The sequence below is a fragment of the Uloborus diversus genome, chromosome 10 (assembly GCF_026930045.1).
Source record: "Uloborus diversus isolate 005 chromosome 10, Udiv.v.3.1, whole genome shotgun sequence".
Classification (NCBI taxonomy): Eukaryota; Metazoa; Arthropoda; class Arachnida; order Araneae; family Uloboridae; genus Uloborus; species Uloborus diversus.
In genome coordinates, this window is record NC_072740.1 from 30,264,352 (window position 1) to 30,280,519 (window position 16,168).

At 30.1% G+C, this 16,168-nt stretch overlaps 1 protein-coding gene across 2 annotated transcripts in view; it reads right to left on the minus strand.

Annotated features, from left to right (window-relative positions):
- The window catches only part of LOC129231837 (protein O-mannosyl-transferase TMTC1-like), a 297,404-nt gene that overhangs the window by 88,549 nt on the left and 192,687 nt on the right, over positions 1 to 16,168 (minus strand). For both annotated transcript variants that reach the window (XM_054866219.1, XM_054866218.1), the window contains exon 7: positions 15,944 to 16,139. In XM_054866219.1, coding sequence (XP_054722194.1) covers positions 15,944 to 16,139 — 196 coding nt within the window. The remainder of the gene's footprint in view (positions 1 to 15,943; positions 16,140 to 16,168) is intronic.

Below are 16,168 nucleotides of genomic sequence, written 5' to 3' on the forward strand. Positions count from 1 at the left end.
GATATGAAAAGATATCCGAACAAATTAGAGTTAAGACTTTTGCATGAGCGTATCCGATTGTTTTCATTGCCTTCTCTAGCAAGTTCTATTAAATCGAGCCAGAATGAAATACAATCGATTAAATCGTAAGTTTGATATTTTCGCTCAAGTGTTTGGTCAGCACAAATTCTTCTCACGTCCTTCGTGCTTCAAGAATAATTATTCCAAGATTTTGAAAGGATATAAGATAGGTTCAGCTCTTCCTTTAATAGGAAAAATTGCATTTACGTATATACAAAGAATAAAACTTGAACCAGTTTCCTTTTTTACTGGCCTCTTAAAAACCTCTTTTAGTAATGTAATCACGAGTGTTGCAGCGAAATTGAGTGTCTTTTCTTTGAACTTTTGCACTGCAAATATTAGAAACCATCAACGCCACTGATAATTAGATTGTTTAATATAAATTTTACTGCATCGTTATATTAGTATCTGTAATATTACATTTCTGTAGATGTAAGTAACTTTATTGCAATTTACATAATTTCAGCTACTATTTATTTGGATTGTAATAATATACTGTCGTAGGAAGGTAAAGCGCAGTATCTGCAGAAATGAGTTTTCGAGGTATTTGAAGAAACGTGCTTTTGGATAACTATAATTCACTAATAATAGGGAAATTTTGGAATGTTTTTTTTTCAGCGCTTTTTTTCAGAGGAAGCCAAGTAAGCAAGCTAGTACAATAAAGCAAGCGAACGAAAGATGACAAAAATGCAGAAAAAAAAGTAACTTGAATTTTGACATCTTGAATTCAAATTATGTTTTTCGCAATCACGAGGGTGTGTGTGTGTATGTAGGCGTGTGTGTGTGGGGGGGGTAGTTGTGTGTGCGTGTTTTGGTGTGTGCGGGATGTGTATGTGTGTGTTTGCATGTGTGTTTGCGTCTGTGTGCAGGCATGATTGTGTGGTAAGTTGTGTGTAGGTGTGTGTGTAGATGTGTGTGCGTGTGTATTTGTTTGTGTGTGTGTAGATGTGTGTGCGTGTGTATGTGTTTGTGTGTGTGCATGTGTAGGTGTCTGTATGTATGCGTGTGTGTCTGTACTTGTGTGTGTATGTGTAGGTGTCTGTATGTATGCGTGTGTGTATGTGCATGTGTGTGTGTAGGTGTGTGTATGTTTGAGTGTGAGTGTAGGATATTGACGCAACCTCGAGACGGATTTCGCTAGATTAGCAGCATCGGGAGGGGCCGGTCGACGCTGGTGCTGCAGAGGGAGGGGAGGAATAAAATCATAGGACGCCAAAAACAGTCAAGTGAGAACAATAAATAATCGTGATTGCTCAAAAAAAAAAAAAAAAAAGAATTTTGCAGTTACTGCTCTTTACCTGTCCCCACTACAGTATTTCGCTCCTTCTTCCCCTTATTTCGGTGATGAATATAGTCGCTTGCAAATAAATATATGTTTAACATTTTATTTGAGTTTCATATAATTGTGTGAAGGTATTCACGTTAGGCATACGTTTTTGAGCATAAATGCATTACCTAAATTATTTCATAAATATTTATAACAATCTTGTTTTTGCAGTTGCACATTAGGGTTTGGCGAAAAATCCAAAGTATTTTATACCGACTAGCATAAGTTTTCAAAAGCTGCCTTTCGCGAAAGGTAATTCGAGTGCGAAATTCGATAAATATAGGGTATTTATTGGGGTGGGCGGTACTGTTACAAAGTTTTTCATTAGTGTGCTCCTAACTATAATTATATTGCAAGAAAAAAAGTTTTTAAGTTGATTCCAGGTGCGTACTGCTGGGGTATAATTAGGTATTTAAGAACATAAAGTAAATGATTTCTCTAAAGAAGAAATTGACAGATATACCTTTTCCTTCTTTGGGGGAGGAGGAGCTGAACATTTTTTAAAAAATTGCAAAATTCAGAATTGTTCAAGAGGTATTTTTGTGTCTAACTTTTGTGTGCTAGTGCTATATCTTTGACTTAAACAATTATTTTCATTATTAAAGGATATGTTTTATTTCAAATAAACTCAAGGAGCAAAAGATGTCCTAAAAATTTTCGATGCTACCTATTCTAATCTTTATAAATATTATTTTAAATGTTGTTTTTTATTTAATTTTGCTTTACTGATTACTTGAACATTAAAAAATACATACCGTTATGAGTTTTTGATGCAATTAAGGTAGGGGACATTTATTACATGTTACTATAAAATGTAAATGCCTCACACATGGATATGTATGCCTAAACACATTGTCTTCATATCAATAAAAAAAATTAAAAAAAAAAAAACATGTGTCCATCATGAGTTAAATTTCTGTTGCTTGCCATTGGCAAATGTTAAGGTATTGAGAAAATCCCCGCATGTTTTTTTTTTTTTCTATTTTTGTGTATGTGTGATGTGTTCTGCGTCAAAGAATATTACTACTGACCATTGTTTTGAATGAAAAATTGTCCTGTGCAGTTAAATGAAAAGGTGATCTTCAATCCGGTGATCTTCTGTAAGATTTTGATCACATATTATATTTATAAGTGTTCTGCATCCAACAGCAACTTAATTGTTCTCATTGGTCTCGAATAAATAATAACACGGCTATGAATTTAGGTATTTTCTGTGTAGAATGGCATGTAGTCTTCATCTATATAATCCAAGCAGAAATACCTTTTTGTCCCTGGACTGCGGCCAAGTAAAAGTACTACATTTTAAAGTTTTTTAAATGATTGCAAATTTTGCAATTATTATTAAAATTTAAATTGTTTAAAGTAAATAAGCAGATGCATGCAAGTGATGAACACATAATATTATTTCTATCGTACATACGTGTATTGTATTACATAATATCGTGTACACATAATATTTCCACACTTCAATTTAAATATTTGTTGGGCAAATAATTAAAATTAAGTTATGTGAAATGTGTTACGTCAAATAAATATGGTTAAGTGTTTAATTTCTCTTATGTTGAGCTGTAAAAAAAAAAAAAAAACTGTTTAAATTTTTACTTGCGCACTTTTTTTTTTACGCTATACAATCACTTTTCAAGAAATTTTCTTTTTATTGAATGAAATATTAATCATTGCTGGCCAAAGATCTATTATTTTACAATGGATACCGGCTCATATAAATATTTTTGGTAACGAAAAGGCCGATGAGCTCGCAAAGGCATCCCGTAATTCTCCTCACTCATCCAACTCCCTAACCCTCGTTGACGGCAACGCTATTGCTGGCCGAAGACTAATCGGTCAACAAGCGAAAAGAAATCTATTCCGGATTTGAACTGTGACAGAGCCATATCGGCTACTGTAACCAGACTTAGGACAAATCACTTAAAAAGGTTGAGGATTTCTGCGGACGGACAGCGTAGTTACACCAACTTTTGTCCTCATTGTCCAGATGACATCCCACTGTCCCGTCAACACATCTTCAGCTGTCCAGCAATCCAGGCCAAACTTTTTAACATCGGCTTAGAAGACCCACTGAACCTACTTTATACAGATACGGCTGTCGAAGTTGCAAAGGATGTCTACTACAGCTTTGGAGCCATATAAATACACATTATTACAGGCACGACATCATCATCATTAAAAATTTAAAAATAAGGTTATAAACAAATGTGAAGCAAATGTGAGTAATACGAAACTCATTATGCATCATTTACTGCAAAAACTTTTATAAAGAATGAGATTGATTTAAAATGTATGTATAATTTTGAAAACAATAACCTTTAACTTTATATTAATCTTCAAAGAGAAACACTTGGCAATTTTTCTAAATATCTAAAAATCGAACAAGGTAATTTTCTTTTATTTTTATTTATTTATTTTTTTGATAGTTACGGAAAATGCCTTGGGTCCTTTTTTTTCATCAGTCTGTAGAAAAACTGCCTAAAGAACAGTTTGTTCATATGCAGTACATATATAAGCCGTTATAAGGAAATATTTCGAAGCAGACATATATGACTCCTCTATTTTTATCATCACATGACTGCCATCGAATATGTCATAGAAATTACGTATTTGCGACTCCAGGGATAAATTGGTTATTTCTCGTTCTGTTGTGTAGTTAGATGTACCACAAAATGTTTTATTATAAACAAAACACTTTGACTCTGGCTCCATAATGAGGGATTGAAGCCAGAGAGTCTTTTTTTTTTCTTTTTTTTTAATAGAATTCGAGTTTTATCCTTCCTTTGGTCGAAAAGTAAGGCTTGTATTTGTAGGCTTTTGTTTCAGACGGGGGCATAGTTTCGTGCTGTGTAACGCTTCTGAAGAAGCATATTTTGATAAAAAATTTCCAAAGAGTTTGGCCTATAGAGATTCTTTAGAACTGCTAAAGCAATAGCTGCTCCAGCCTTGTCTAATATTCAAATGAAGTCGAGACACAAAAACTACTTTTACTTTCTTTTTGAAACTGCAGCTGTAATTTTCCCCTTATCATTGTCCTTTTCAAAACACTTTTTTATTTTTTTCACAGTATGGTACAGTATGGTGTTCGAATCGTCACTCCTTGAGGGATGCTTTGATAAATTAAGAAATTTCTCTCCCTCTCATGTTTTGTTTTTGGCACTTATGATTTAAGTTAATTAATTTCCTCTTGAAAGATGAAATGTAAAAAACAGTTGCCTGTCATTGCAAAATTATTTAAACTTTTATCTGGCATTTTTTGGTGGGATTTAAAAAGATTTTTCGGACTTCAAAAAGTATTTTAAACATCGCTTTTACTCATTTACGATGAATAGTGGGAATATAAGGTTTGCATTTAGATTTCCTTTTCACAAACATATCTTTTATTTTTTGGTACTTTGGACCATTATTAGTCTAAATGTTGAGTTATGACGGCTCCATTCATATCATTTGATAGCTCGTAGTATTTAGATGTTGGCAATCTTATAATGACAGCGAGAAATTTAAAAAAACTTACACGGGAAAGAAAACAAACTACGGCGCGTATCTTATTTGAAGGACTCCAGTTTTAAAATGGAACTTGGTTACTCATTCAGATATCTCACTATATCACTTATATATCATTATCACACTGAAGTATTAAACATTTATCCTATTGTGTCAGATGTCCAAGAAATTGTAATAATCAAGAATTTCTAACAAACTAAAGATTTTGGTGGAAGTTTATTTGAAATAAAAAGTAGCCTTTTGAAATACTTGAAAAGAACTAAACATTTTCATGTATCGCAATTTTAGAAACTACATGTTATTTTAGTTTTGTGTTAAATCATAATATAGTGTGTCAGAAATTGATTCACAGTGTGTATTGGAGGTTAGCCAAAACAAAAAATAAATAAATACCTATAACCGAACAAAGAAAGTTTATACCATACAATCCCACTAAGTGTAACATTTCGGTTTATACATTTTTTGACACATCCTACGGAAATTTCCTAGCATTATTATCGGTGATTTTGTTCTATCCAATCAAAATACACGCCGAGCCTAATTCTATGCAGCCGCCATCTTCTTCTGATAGAACAACAGTCTAAAAACTAGCTCCACCTACTACATACATCTAACACCAGAGAAACCTTCAGAGTTTTTCATTCTTTTGCAACAAACCACATTTCTTTTTAGCATTTTTTGTTATAAATGTTCATAATAGTAAATAGCATTCTCAGACACGCTGTTCTAAAGATAGAGCCCTTACAGTTAGGTATTGACGATTTCTCAAACCAAACGTAATTAGCCTTTTTTTTTAAACTAAACCTACTAAATTCCAACAAATTAAATATAATCTGACATTTAAATACAAACAACTCGCTAATTTTCAACAATATTCCAAAGAAAAGTTCTGTTTAAATGATAGCTTCTTACGTCGAGAAACTTTATGAATTCCCGTTAAGCCCCTCACTTCTGCAACGGCAAATATAGAAGATATTCTGGATGATGGATGGCGGATGATATTTGATGCTCTCAGGTTTAATAGCATTTGCGTTTTTTTCTAAACAATTTTCAGATTAGAAAAAGTTTCTGGGGAAAATAAAAAACTTAAAAGAGGAAATCAGAGGAAAAAGTATAGCGAATGGTTTTTCTTCGCTCATAATACACTTGATATGGAAAAAATTCTAAAGAAAAAAATATTATGGTGTATTTTTGATCACAGAAAAGAAACTAAAACCTTAAACATGATTTATCATAATTTATGTTTTTTTTTCTTTTCTTTTCTTTTTTTTTTTAACTGTAAGGAATAGCAAATGTTTCTACTGGAGGGAGAAAATATTTAAGAATGTACGGGATAAATTTTCAGCGTTGAAACACTTTTACAACACTTTTTTGTAAGATACTGTTTTGAAAAGTGCGGCTATTTTTACTTTCAGTTCTTGTAAATGAGTTGTATTACTTTTAATTAGAGAGAAAGAAATTATTGTAAATTTTCTGAAATTGAAAACGTTAATATGAAAGTTTAAGAATAAATAACTTCAATGATTTTTCTTTGATAAAAATTGCAAAACACAAGCTTTCTTTAGTATATATATATATATATATATATATATATATATATATATATATATATATATATATATATATATATATATTTTTAAATGCAAAATGTATAAGATAAAATTGTACTGTGAATTCAACCACATTTACTGGTTAACCATTTACTCCTGTTGTTAATATTCATCTGCGGAAATTTCTTTTTTTTTTTTTTTTTTACTCGTAACTTACATAATTATTTTTTCTTCGCGCAAAAAATAAAACTGGCAGAAAACTTGTAATTTCTCGGACTTATTGTTAAAAGGCTGCATTCCAGTATAAATAGTTTTTATATTATTTTTTTTTTCGTTTATGTGATTGCGTTAAATGCATTAAATTTGATCAAAATTAGCCCCAAAATGTTCGAATGAGATTATATAGGAGAGGATGGCCCAAAGTATGTAGGTTTTCGAAGAATACTCAAAAAATGTAGTTTTTGGAATTTTATCGTGACAATTTTAGTGTTATTTCTTAGCAAGGTTCTTGAACTTCAAAATAAAAAGATCTTTTTTTTTTGTTATGTCAAACAGAATATTTATTTATTACCAAACTTTACAAACATTTGAAAAATCCGCTTTGCCCTCCCAGGTAGCATAAATTGGGTAAGTTAACTAATTGTGATTTGGTACATGTGCCAATCAAATATATTAAGTTATAAATAATTTAAAAAATTGACTAGCTACCTGCCGTTATAAAAAATATATAAGATAGTTGTAATTATCCAATTTAAAGTCAGCAAATTGGTTTATAAAACGTAAAGAAATAACTGATTAAATTAATAGACTAATTAATAATAACCTTTTTAAAATTATACTTATCCTACTGAAAGAAAAAATCTAAGACAGCACACAAGTCAAGAAATTATAAATAAGTATATGATTAAATCATATACCCGCTTTTTCCGAAGGCACGTTTTTTTTCAATAATTATAACCTTAAATTAAAAAAAGAAACAAACGAAATGATAATGTATTGATATTTTTGTGCAAACACCCATATTAAACCATTATTAATTTTTTTTAAATTTTGTCAAAATGTTGGTAATTTAGTTTTTTTTTTTTTGGTTGAATTTATTTTAGTATTATATTTATCCTAACTTGTGTTAACAATATGCTTTCCTTTAAATCGTCTGATCAACGTTACACTAATAATCTACCCGGGAAATAAATAAAACTTTAGTAAACTTTTGCAATGAATGTTCCCTTTCATTGCCTTTGCGCTACATTACAAGCTAGATGCGAAACTGATTCGTTCTATTATATATATTTCGGCAAAGGAATTTCTGGAAAGCTGGAACTTGAAGATTATGTTTAGTCCTTAACTGCTTAGAAATCACTAATAATAATACCCACTCTATTCTTCTTAAAACGAACTCATATCCAATGAAAAGTTTCAACATTGGCAAGAATCCAAAATGGGATATCATATACTCTGGTCTTGGAACTGGAAATGCTAATTCAAAGGTAATGAATAATGTATTTTTCTGACATCGCGAGCAACAAAAGAATGTTTCAATAATTTTAAAAGATTAAATCCTACGTGGTTTAGAACCAGAAAAATGAAACCTGAGTAACGTTTATATCTTCTAATGGAATGCTTCAGGTGAAGTAAGAGCTTTTCATTCTGTTTTTGCTTTGGCCAAATAGCATCAGTTTAAAGTAGGTCATATTTGATGTGGAATCTGAATCTAGAAAAAACGTAGTATTTTAATATCAGGTTTCTTTGGCATGCATTATGCTAGTAGATTAACATCTTGATTGTTAAGTTCTGATTTAAAATTAATGTTATCAAAGAGTTATTTCTAAACATAAGTGTTTTAAGTGTTTCTGTTAAATTACTTTATATTTTTTTTTACACTTTTTCATTAAGATGCTTACTTTTGCTTACACTAAATTAAGCATTAAGAGATCTTAAATGCGTTAACTATATTGCTTAATTATTGACTGTTCTTTGGAGTGCGACATGTTATTAGATTTACATCCTGATATTCAAATGTTTAAGTAAGTTTATGAATATCAAAAAACATTAGTGGTTTAAAGTGTTTTTCTATAATTATTTATTATTTTTGACAATTTTTCAATAAGATGCTCACTTTTGCATACACTAAACAAAGCATTAAATGATCTAACTCTTTAAATTAACTATTAACTGCTGTTTGGCATGTATCATGTTAGTAGACTAACAACTTGATTTTAAAGTTTTGATTTAAGTTTAAGATTATCGAAACGATATTTTTAGACATTGGTGTTTTAAAGTGTGTTTTTCTCTTTTAATATTATTTATTATTTTTTACATTTTTTCAATAAGATACTCACTTTTACGTACACTAAATTAAACATTAATTGATCTTAGATGGATTAACTATTATAGTTAACTATTAGCTGTTCTTTGACTAATAGTTAAGTTAAATAGTTAATACCTATTGAACTTAACTAATATAATAGTTATGCACCATGTTAGATTTTCATCCTCATTCTTAGGTTTTGATTTAAGTTTAAGATCATCAAAACGTTATTTTATACATTAGTGTTTTAAACTGTTTTTTTTTCTTTAATTACATTCTTATTTTTTATTTTTTCAATAAGATGCTCACTTTTGCGCACACTAAATTAAGGTTAAGTGTTATTAGTTTTGTTAACTCGTTAAGTAATGCTTTTTTATTTTGTATGTTATCTAGGTTTATATATTTGCGTCAATAACATAAAAACTCCTAACAGAAGACTGTTGCGAAAGTGAAAGTCCATAACATATTGCAGCTACGTGTATCTCAGTTGCTTGAAACGAAAAACGCATGCATGATAATTTGGTTATTTTAATATAAGATATTTTTTTCTAATGGCAAAATGTATAGGTATCATGCGTAGATCTTTAAAAAATGTTGAAAGATACTTTTTACAGCATACTGTTGATCACAATAATTACAGATACTGCGCTTACAATTGCATCATTATGCATAACTATAAAATTGTCACTTTGAAATATATATATATATATATATATATATATATATATATATATATATATATATATATATATATATATATATATATATATATATATATATATATATATATATATATATATATATACATATATATTTAAACTTATCCTCTCCCTCAGGTAGTGCATTATTTAACTCTTCAAAGTTCATTACACCGACACTAGCAAAATTTATTTTAAAAATAATAATTTAAAAATTCAAGATTACAAAAACTTACCGTTATAGTGATGAAATATATTAATGAGATAAAACCTTTTGTGCGTCATTTAACCTGAAAAAATAACCACTGAAATAAATCAGTTTTCATGCTGCATAATTTACGAGAATTCGTTTACAAAATAATTGTGCTCTGTCTTTGTAAATCATTCGAATTGGCTTCGTAATATTTAGTTCAATATTGCTTGCTTCAAGCTTTTAACAGCGCCAATTATTGTTTATAGTCATCTCTGTAACTCTCTATTCATTCGGAATAAAATTCTATATTTATTGTTATTTACTTGTACAATTGCTTACGTTGAACGTTTATTAATAAAGAATGCGTAGTTTATTTCTATTTTTCAAAGAAAATGTCTATGGGTTTATTCATTACGTAGATGGTTTCGAGAATTTGAAATTACAGTAATACTCTGTTTAAAACAAAGTTTCGTTTCTGTTTTTGATGGCAAAGATTTAAGCCAAGGGAAAAGTAAGTATTACATATTTTAAATAAATAAGTATAGAAAAGAGAAGGCAATACTTTTTGAATTCAATAAGCCTTTTCTCTTTTAATGAGTACATCAAAGCTATTCTGAGTAAACTAAGACAAAGTAAATAACAACTAAATAAAATCATTACGAATAAAAGCATTTGAAAATAGCTAAAAGTCTAACATTTTAAAAAACTTTCAAAATGTTTTTTTATGCACGTCGTCTAATTTTACTTTTATCTTAGTAAAATGTTTTTGACTGCTTTTTTATGCATCAACGTTGTTGCTGCACGAATTGTCATCAAGAACTATCACGTGTCAGTATATTAGGTATTCAAGGAACTCAAAAAAATATGCTTCCGAAGTCTTCGCAGCATGCACAATGAGGCAACTGTTTCTCCAGAAAGGCAACCACATTTAAGGTACTCCACTGTATTCAAAGAATTCTTTTAAAAAATAACTCGGACATTTTTTAGTGTTATTTTGTAACTACATATGTTTCAAACTATGAAAAAAAAAAAAGCTTTTAAAATATTTGATTGAAGGAAAAAAAGGACAAATATGAAGAAAATTGCGAAAAAAACGTGTCTTTTGCTAACAGCTAAGGACAAATTTGGATATAATCACACATATTCCTTGTAGGAATTGTTGTGACACTTATGTTTTTCTTGTTTTTATAAAGCGTTCTGAAATTATAAAACAAGCTGAACAAAGTTCTTGTACTGGAATTTTTAAAAACAATATGCTTTTGTTTAAAATTATGCACTTGAAAATATTACTTGATTCTAAAACTGAGCTTTGCTTTTTGAGGAAAACTGCAAGTATATTACAGAAAAATATCTGAGAAAATTTCACATCAATACTTGAAAAACTTTTTGAGATATCATTGTTACAGTAGACAACTTTCTTCAAAAATAACATTCTTTAGAAAACGCATTTAAATACGACTTCCGGTCTGGAGTTTGGTTTACGACTCAGTAATAGTTCAGCTAAAACTCCAGTTGTAATTCACGTAGAGTAAAAACTAAGACAGTTTTGGAAAGCTAATGAATCAGACTAAAGAACTGCATCGTAAATTTTTTTTTTCGAATATTTTATCAAAAATGTCAATTTTAACGCAGTCGGATAAAATCTTTGGATCTTAACACGAGAAAATTTTTATGTGTAACATATGTAACATAAAGATCACATTACAGAAAATTTGCAAAAATTCAGCTTTTTGATGCGTTGTAACAAAAAACTGACACTCATAACCGCTTAATAAAATAATCTTTTCTTCAAAATTTTTATGTCAAATATACATAAAGGAATAAAAGAGCACGAAGTATTTGAATAGTTTTCAATTTTACATACTGCGTCTGAGAGTTGAAGTTGGATAGAGTTAGTTGAACAAATCTTTGAATGCATTGCATCTGCAATTGAACTGGTAAAACAAGTTTCTTTTAAAAAGATAGCATTCGCAGCAGAAAAAAAATCTCTCATGAAACGTTATTTGTTTTTTGTCATTTAATTATTGAAATTCTTACAGGTATTTAAATGTATATAGACTAATGAGAGTTTTTCTCATATTTTTTAACCTCGTTAAAAACGACAAACATGTTCTACTCATTGTGAAATTTTTTGGTAATGGGAATGTTTCAAAAAATTTCCGATGTCAGTAAATACCACTCGTAAAACATTCATTAAATAGTATAAGTAATTCGCAAACTAATATTACAAACCGTTAAACAAGAGAAATATTTACTTTATCGTGTTTTATGCACGATTTCAAAATTTGCCAAACTAGCACTATCAATTTAAATAGGTGATGGTCGAATAACTTGACCGGCCGGATTTTTGGGAGGGGATGGCTTTGGAATAGCAAAAATTAATTATGAGGGTTTATATTCCTTACATGGGCACACATTATGCATTCAAGGACTGGAATATTGCTTATAATCAAGGAGATTATTTGGGCGGGGGGGGGGGGGGGGTAGAGGGGTTACCCTCCCTTAAAGTTTCTCTCACGCTGAAGCATTTTATCTGACTATTTTTAAATCCCTGGTTATTTCTGTTCCTCAGAGCCACTGAACAACGTAAGTCACAAAATTGCAACATTAGAGGAACGCAAAAGATTGAACGCGCGCTATTTTACCACTGAAAAAAAAAATAAAAAATTTTAAAAATAATTCCTATTTCATGTATCGATTTGGAATAACATTCTACATACAATGCACTAATAAAATAAGATCGCAATTTTTGAAGTTACGTCAGTCTGCTTCTAAGGTATTGATTCAACGGGGACAATACCCAATTATTTTAAGTATACATTTATCAGAAAAAACTCATTTGTTTATTTCCACAAGATAAAGACATAATAACACTGATACTTAAATGGATGACGAATACTTCCTGAAGTTAATAAGAATAGAGAAAGAACAATCGTATGTGTTTTGAAATCTTAAAACTAAGACGCACAATCAGTACTAAGAAACACAAAGTGATTTATTTTAAATATAGAAATATATTTATTTTGAAGAGCGTTTTGCTCTTAAAAGCAAAAACGTTTAAATAAATTTTTTAATCTTCCTTTTAAAACATCACGGTGGGTAGGAGTTTAACTACTTACTTCCCTGTATGTGCCATCTCTTTATTTACCAGTTAACTTTGTGTATATATGCTGGTTACAAAACCCTTAATATATATGAAACATAAATAACATTTACATAAATCAATACTTAGAAGAAAGAGTGAACTAACTTTTAAAGAGAAGCAGTGGTAGCAGATCCATAGGACGCTTGATCCAGAGCCAACAAAACGGTAGAACAAAGAGCTTACCTTGAAGTTCTTGAATGGCATTATGCAGCAAAAAGTAAGCTATTCTCCAAAATGTGCATTTGATAGAAAAAGAAAACCAAGTCTTTGTTTCTCCTGGTAAAAATGCAAGCTTTCAAAGTTATACGAGCAGAAAACTTTACCGTTAAATAATGCGTTCTTGCTCTAAAATATTGTTCTTCGGGAAAAAAGAAAGATTTTTATTAAAGAAACATTCCTTGATTAAATTACTTGCACTTTCAGATTTATTTGTTTTATTGAGTTTAGAGTTAAAATTAAACTAAGATTTTAAAACTAAGAACTTTCGTGTTGGATTGTTTAAATGCAAGCAAGTGGAATAAATTGAGAAATATTCAAGTTCGCTTCCATACCGAGGTAAAAAAAAAAGTTTGGTTTTCAGCAAAAGTTTCTTAAATACAGGTTGACGTTATGAAGAAAAATTGATGTTTAATTTTGCTAAAAAAATAGCTTTTGCATTAATTTTCCACTTTATGGATCAAGTGTATATTTGCTTTAAATTAGTTTTAGTTCTTTCCTCATGCTTTGTTAAATTTTGGACTAAGTTTCAGGAAGAAAAGAAGAAAAAAATAGTGCACGTAAATTTATCAAACATTATATATTGTTTAAATGCTGAGCGGATTTGAAAGCTCTGCAATAATTTTTCAAGAATACTTGGCGTGTAAAAGAGTTATACATATATGTATATGTATACTTTCATCAAATGTTTTGCCGAAGTAGAAAATGATACTTTTATTTATATCTTATTTAAAAGCCTACCTAAATGTATTTTAAAATGAAAAGATAATGGTTCATAATCAAAGAGTGTTACTTACACATAAAAACAGGAATGTATAACTGCTTCCACTTGTGTTTTAAACTACTTGGTTCAAAAAAAAAAAAAAAAAAAAAAAAGCGTACAAACTTACTTTTCCGATTTGGTAATCAATCTTATAAGAAAATAATCTCTACTCAAAAAAAAAAAAAAAAGAGGCTTTAAAAATGGAAATCGTTTTATAGAGTTTGGAATACGTAATGTAAATTACTGTTTCTAAGATTTCGTGGCTTAGTTTTATAATTAATTATCATTAATTTTTTGTACTAATCGTGTTTTTTTACTAAATTGAAAGTTGCACTTTGATTTTCTGAATTCAAATTACATAGCATATTTTTATATAAGCGATTAAATGTTATTTACCAAAGTAAGAAAAATATCGCTGTATTTTACAGTCATAAAAACAAAAGAAAAGCTATTAATAATTTTATAGTCGAAAACATGTAAGTAGTTTTTCTTTTACAAATTTATAGAGTTAGTTAAAATTAAGAAGTTGACGAAACTGTTGCCCATTGTTTTGGGCATACATAACCGTCATGTGATTTATTTGGATAATATTTTTGGAGGGCTGCAAGCGCTAGATGCTGCCCTGGCAAGACGTTTCATGTACTTATTAATGTTTAAATATTTTTTGAAAAAAAAAAAAAAAAAGAAAAGTAAAAAAATGCTCCTGAAAGTTTTTTTGGGCAAACGTGTGAATTGTTTTTAAGCATAATTACAGGGACTCTGAAAATATGCAGCGACGTCTCACTTCTAAGGAAATTTAATTTAAATGTCTGTCAAAACCTGAAAATTGCGAGCTTTAATTGTTTGAAAACCTTACTCATGACCAATATTGCAATATTTAGTCATTATTATTTACCGTGTGATCTAAACTTAATTTGCTATATCGGGAATAAGCGATAATTAATCACTGATTGTAAATTGCAGCATTAACACAACATTTTTTCCCCATTTAAATAGTTATTTCTTTATAAGTGACGATTGCTTACATTGTAATTGATATGAAGACAACGTCAAAGCGAAAGAATTTGTGTAAGCATATTGGGAAACTACAGAGGTTTGACTCCCCCTCCCGTTTTATTTTTAAAGCATGTATTTAACTGGAAAACATCATGTGGTCACTTGGTATCAAGTACACTCATGTCCAAAAATTATCTTTACGTATTCAAAATAAATGATATTTAATGAAATGTTCAAACAATGTGATCCATTTTTTCCAGAAAATGTGTGGAAAACTATCCTAATTAGCATTTTCCATTTAAAAGTTATCAAATGAGTCTGTGATACGCAAATGTAGGCTTACGTCATCCTATGCGTAATCAAGCGCTCTGCGCATAACGAATAACTTAGTGAATTTCTACGATCGGTCTGCTTTGGCTTCAACGTATCATTTGGAAGAATCTATGAAGTGACGACTCTTCGGCCGTTTGGAAGCAAGGCAGCCTATCACGGATATAGCAAGATGTCTGAACATTTCGCGACATTCTCTACATTATGGAAACCGTTTAAAATCGAGGGAACTGTTGTAAGAAGGGCTGGACAAGGCCGTAAACGAATGACAACTGCTACCGAAGATCAATGTTAGGCACTAACTGCCCGTCATAACAGGAAATCTACAGGGATAACAGGACATAACAGGATTTTAGTTCTCAAAAAAGAAAAAAAAACACTGTCCTTAAATGTTTAATACAGTTTCTAAAGCAAATTCAATCAATAAGAGAATAGAAAATAAAAATTATTAAATTATAGTAATTACTTCTAAAAGTCAGAAAAAAGCGAGTTTTCTTAAAAAGTTTTTGCTAAAGTATGAAACTCCAAAAATTGATTTAGACAATCGGAAGTTACGTCGGGAACCAATTTTAGTGCAGAGTTTCAAAAACTTAAAATGTATTAAAATGTCATCATCTACTTTTCAGCAGCTTGAAAAAAAAATGTAATCTATTTCTGTCCAGTAAAAATTTTTATCATACAACTTACAAAAAATGGTTTTCTGCAAGTCCTTTGAGATACTTATAGAGCTGAAAGCTTGCAAACAATAATTAGTTTATCCACAACTTGTCTAAATAATCAATTTCTACGGAAGTAGAAAAATTGGCTTTAGTTGCATCCTTTGTATCTGCCACCTACCTCATCTTACCTTGGGTGGAGGGCTGATGAGAAGCTGAAGAGCAGACACTCCTAAGAAGAGGAACAGAAGAAGAGAAGCCGCGTTACGAATATCAAACACCGAAGATACCAATGGGATGCTCCCCATCTGCCAGTCATACGAGAGGGTACTGGGATTTAGTAGCATCCAGAAGTTGAAAGCGGCCAGATAGGAGTATGTGTAAAACCTGCCAGTGAGAAAATAGGATTTGTAAAC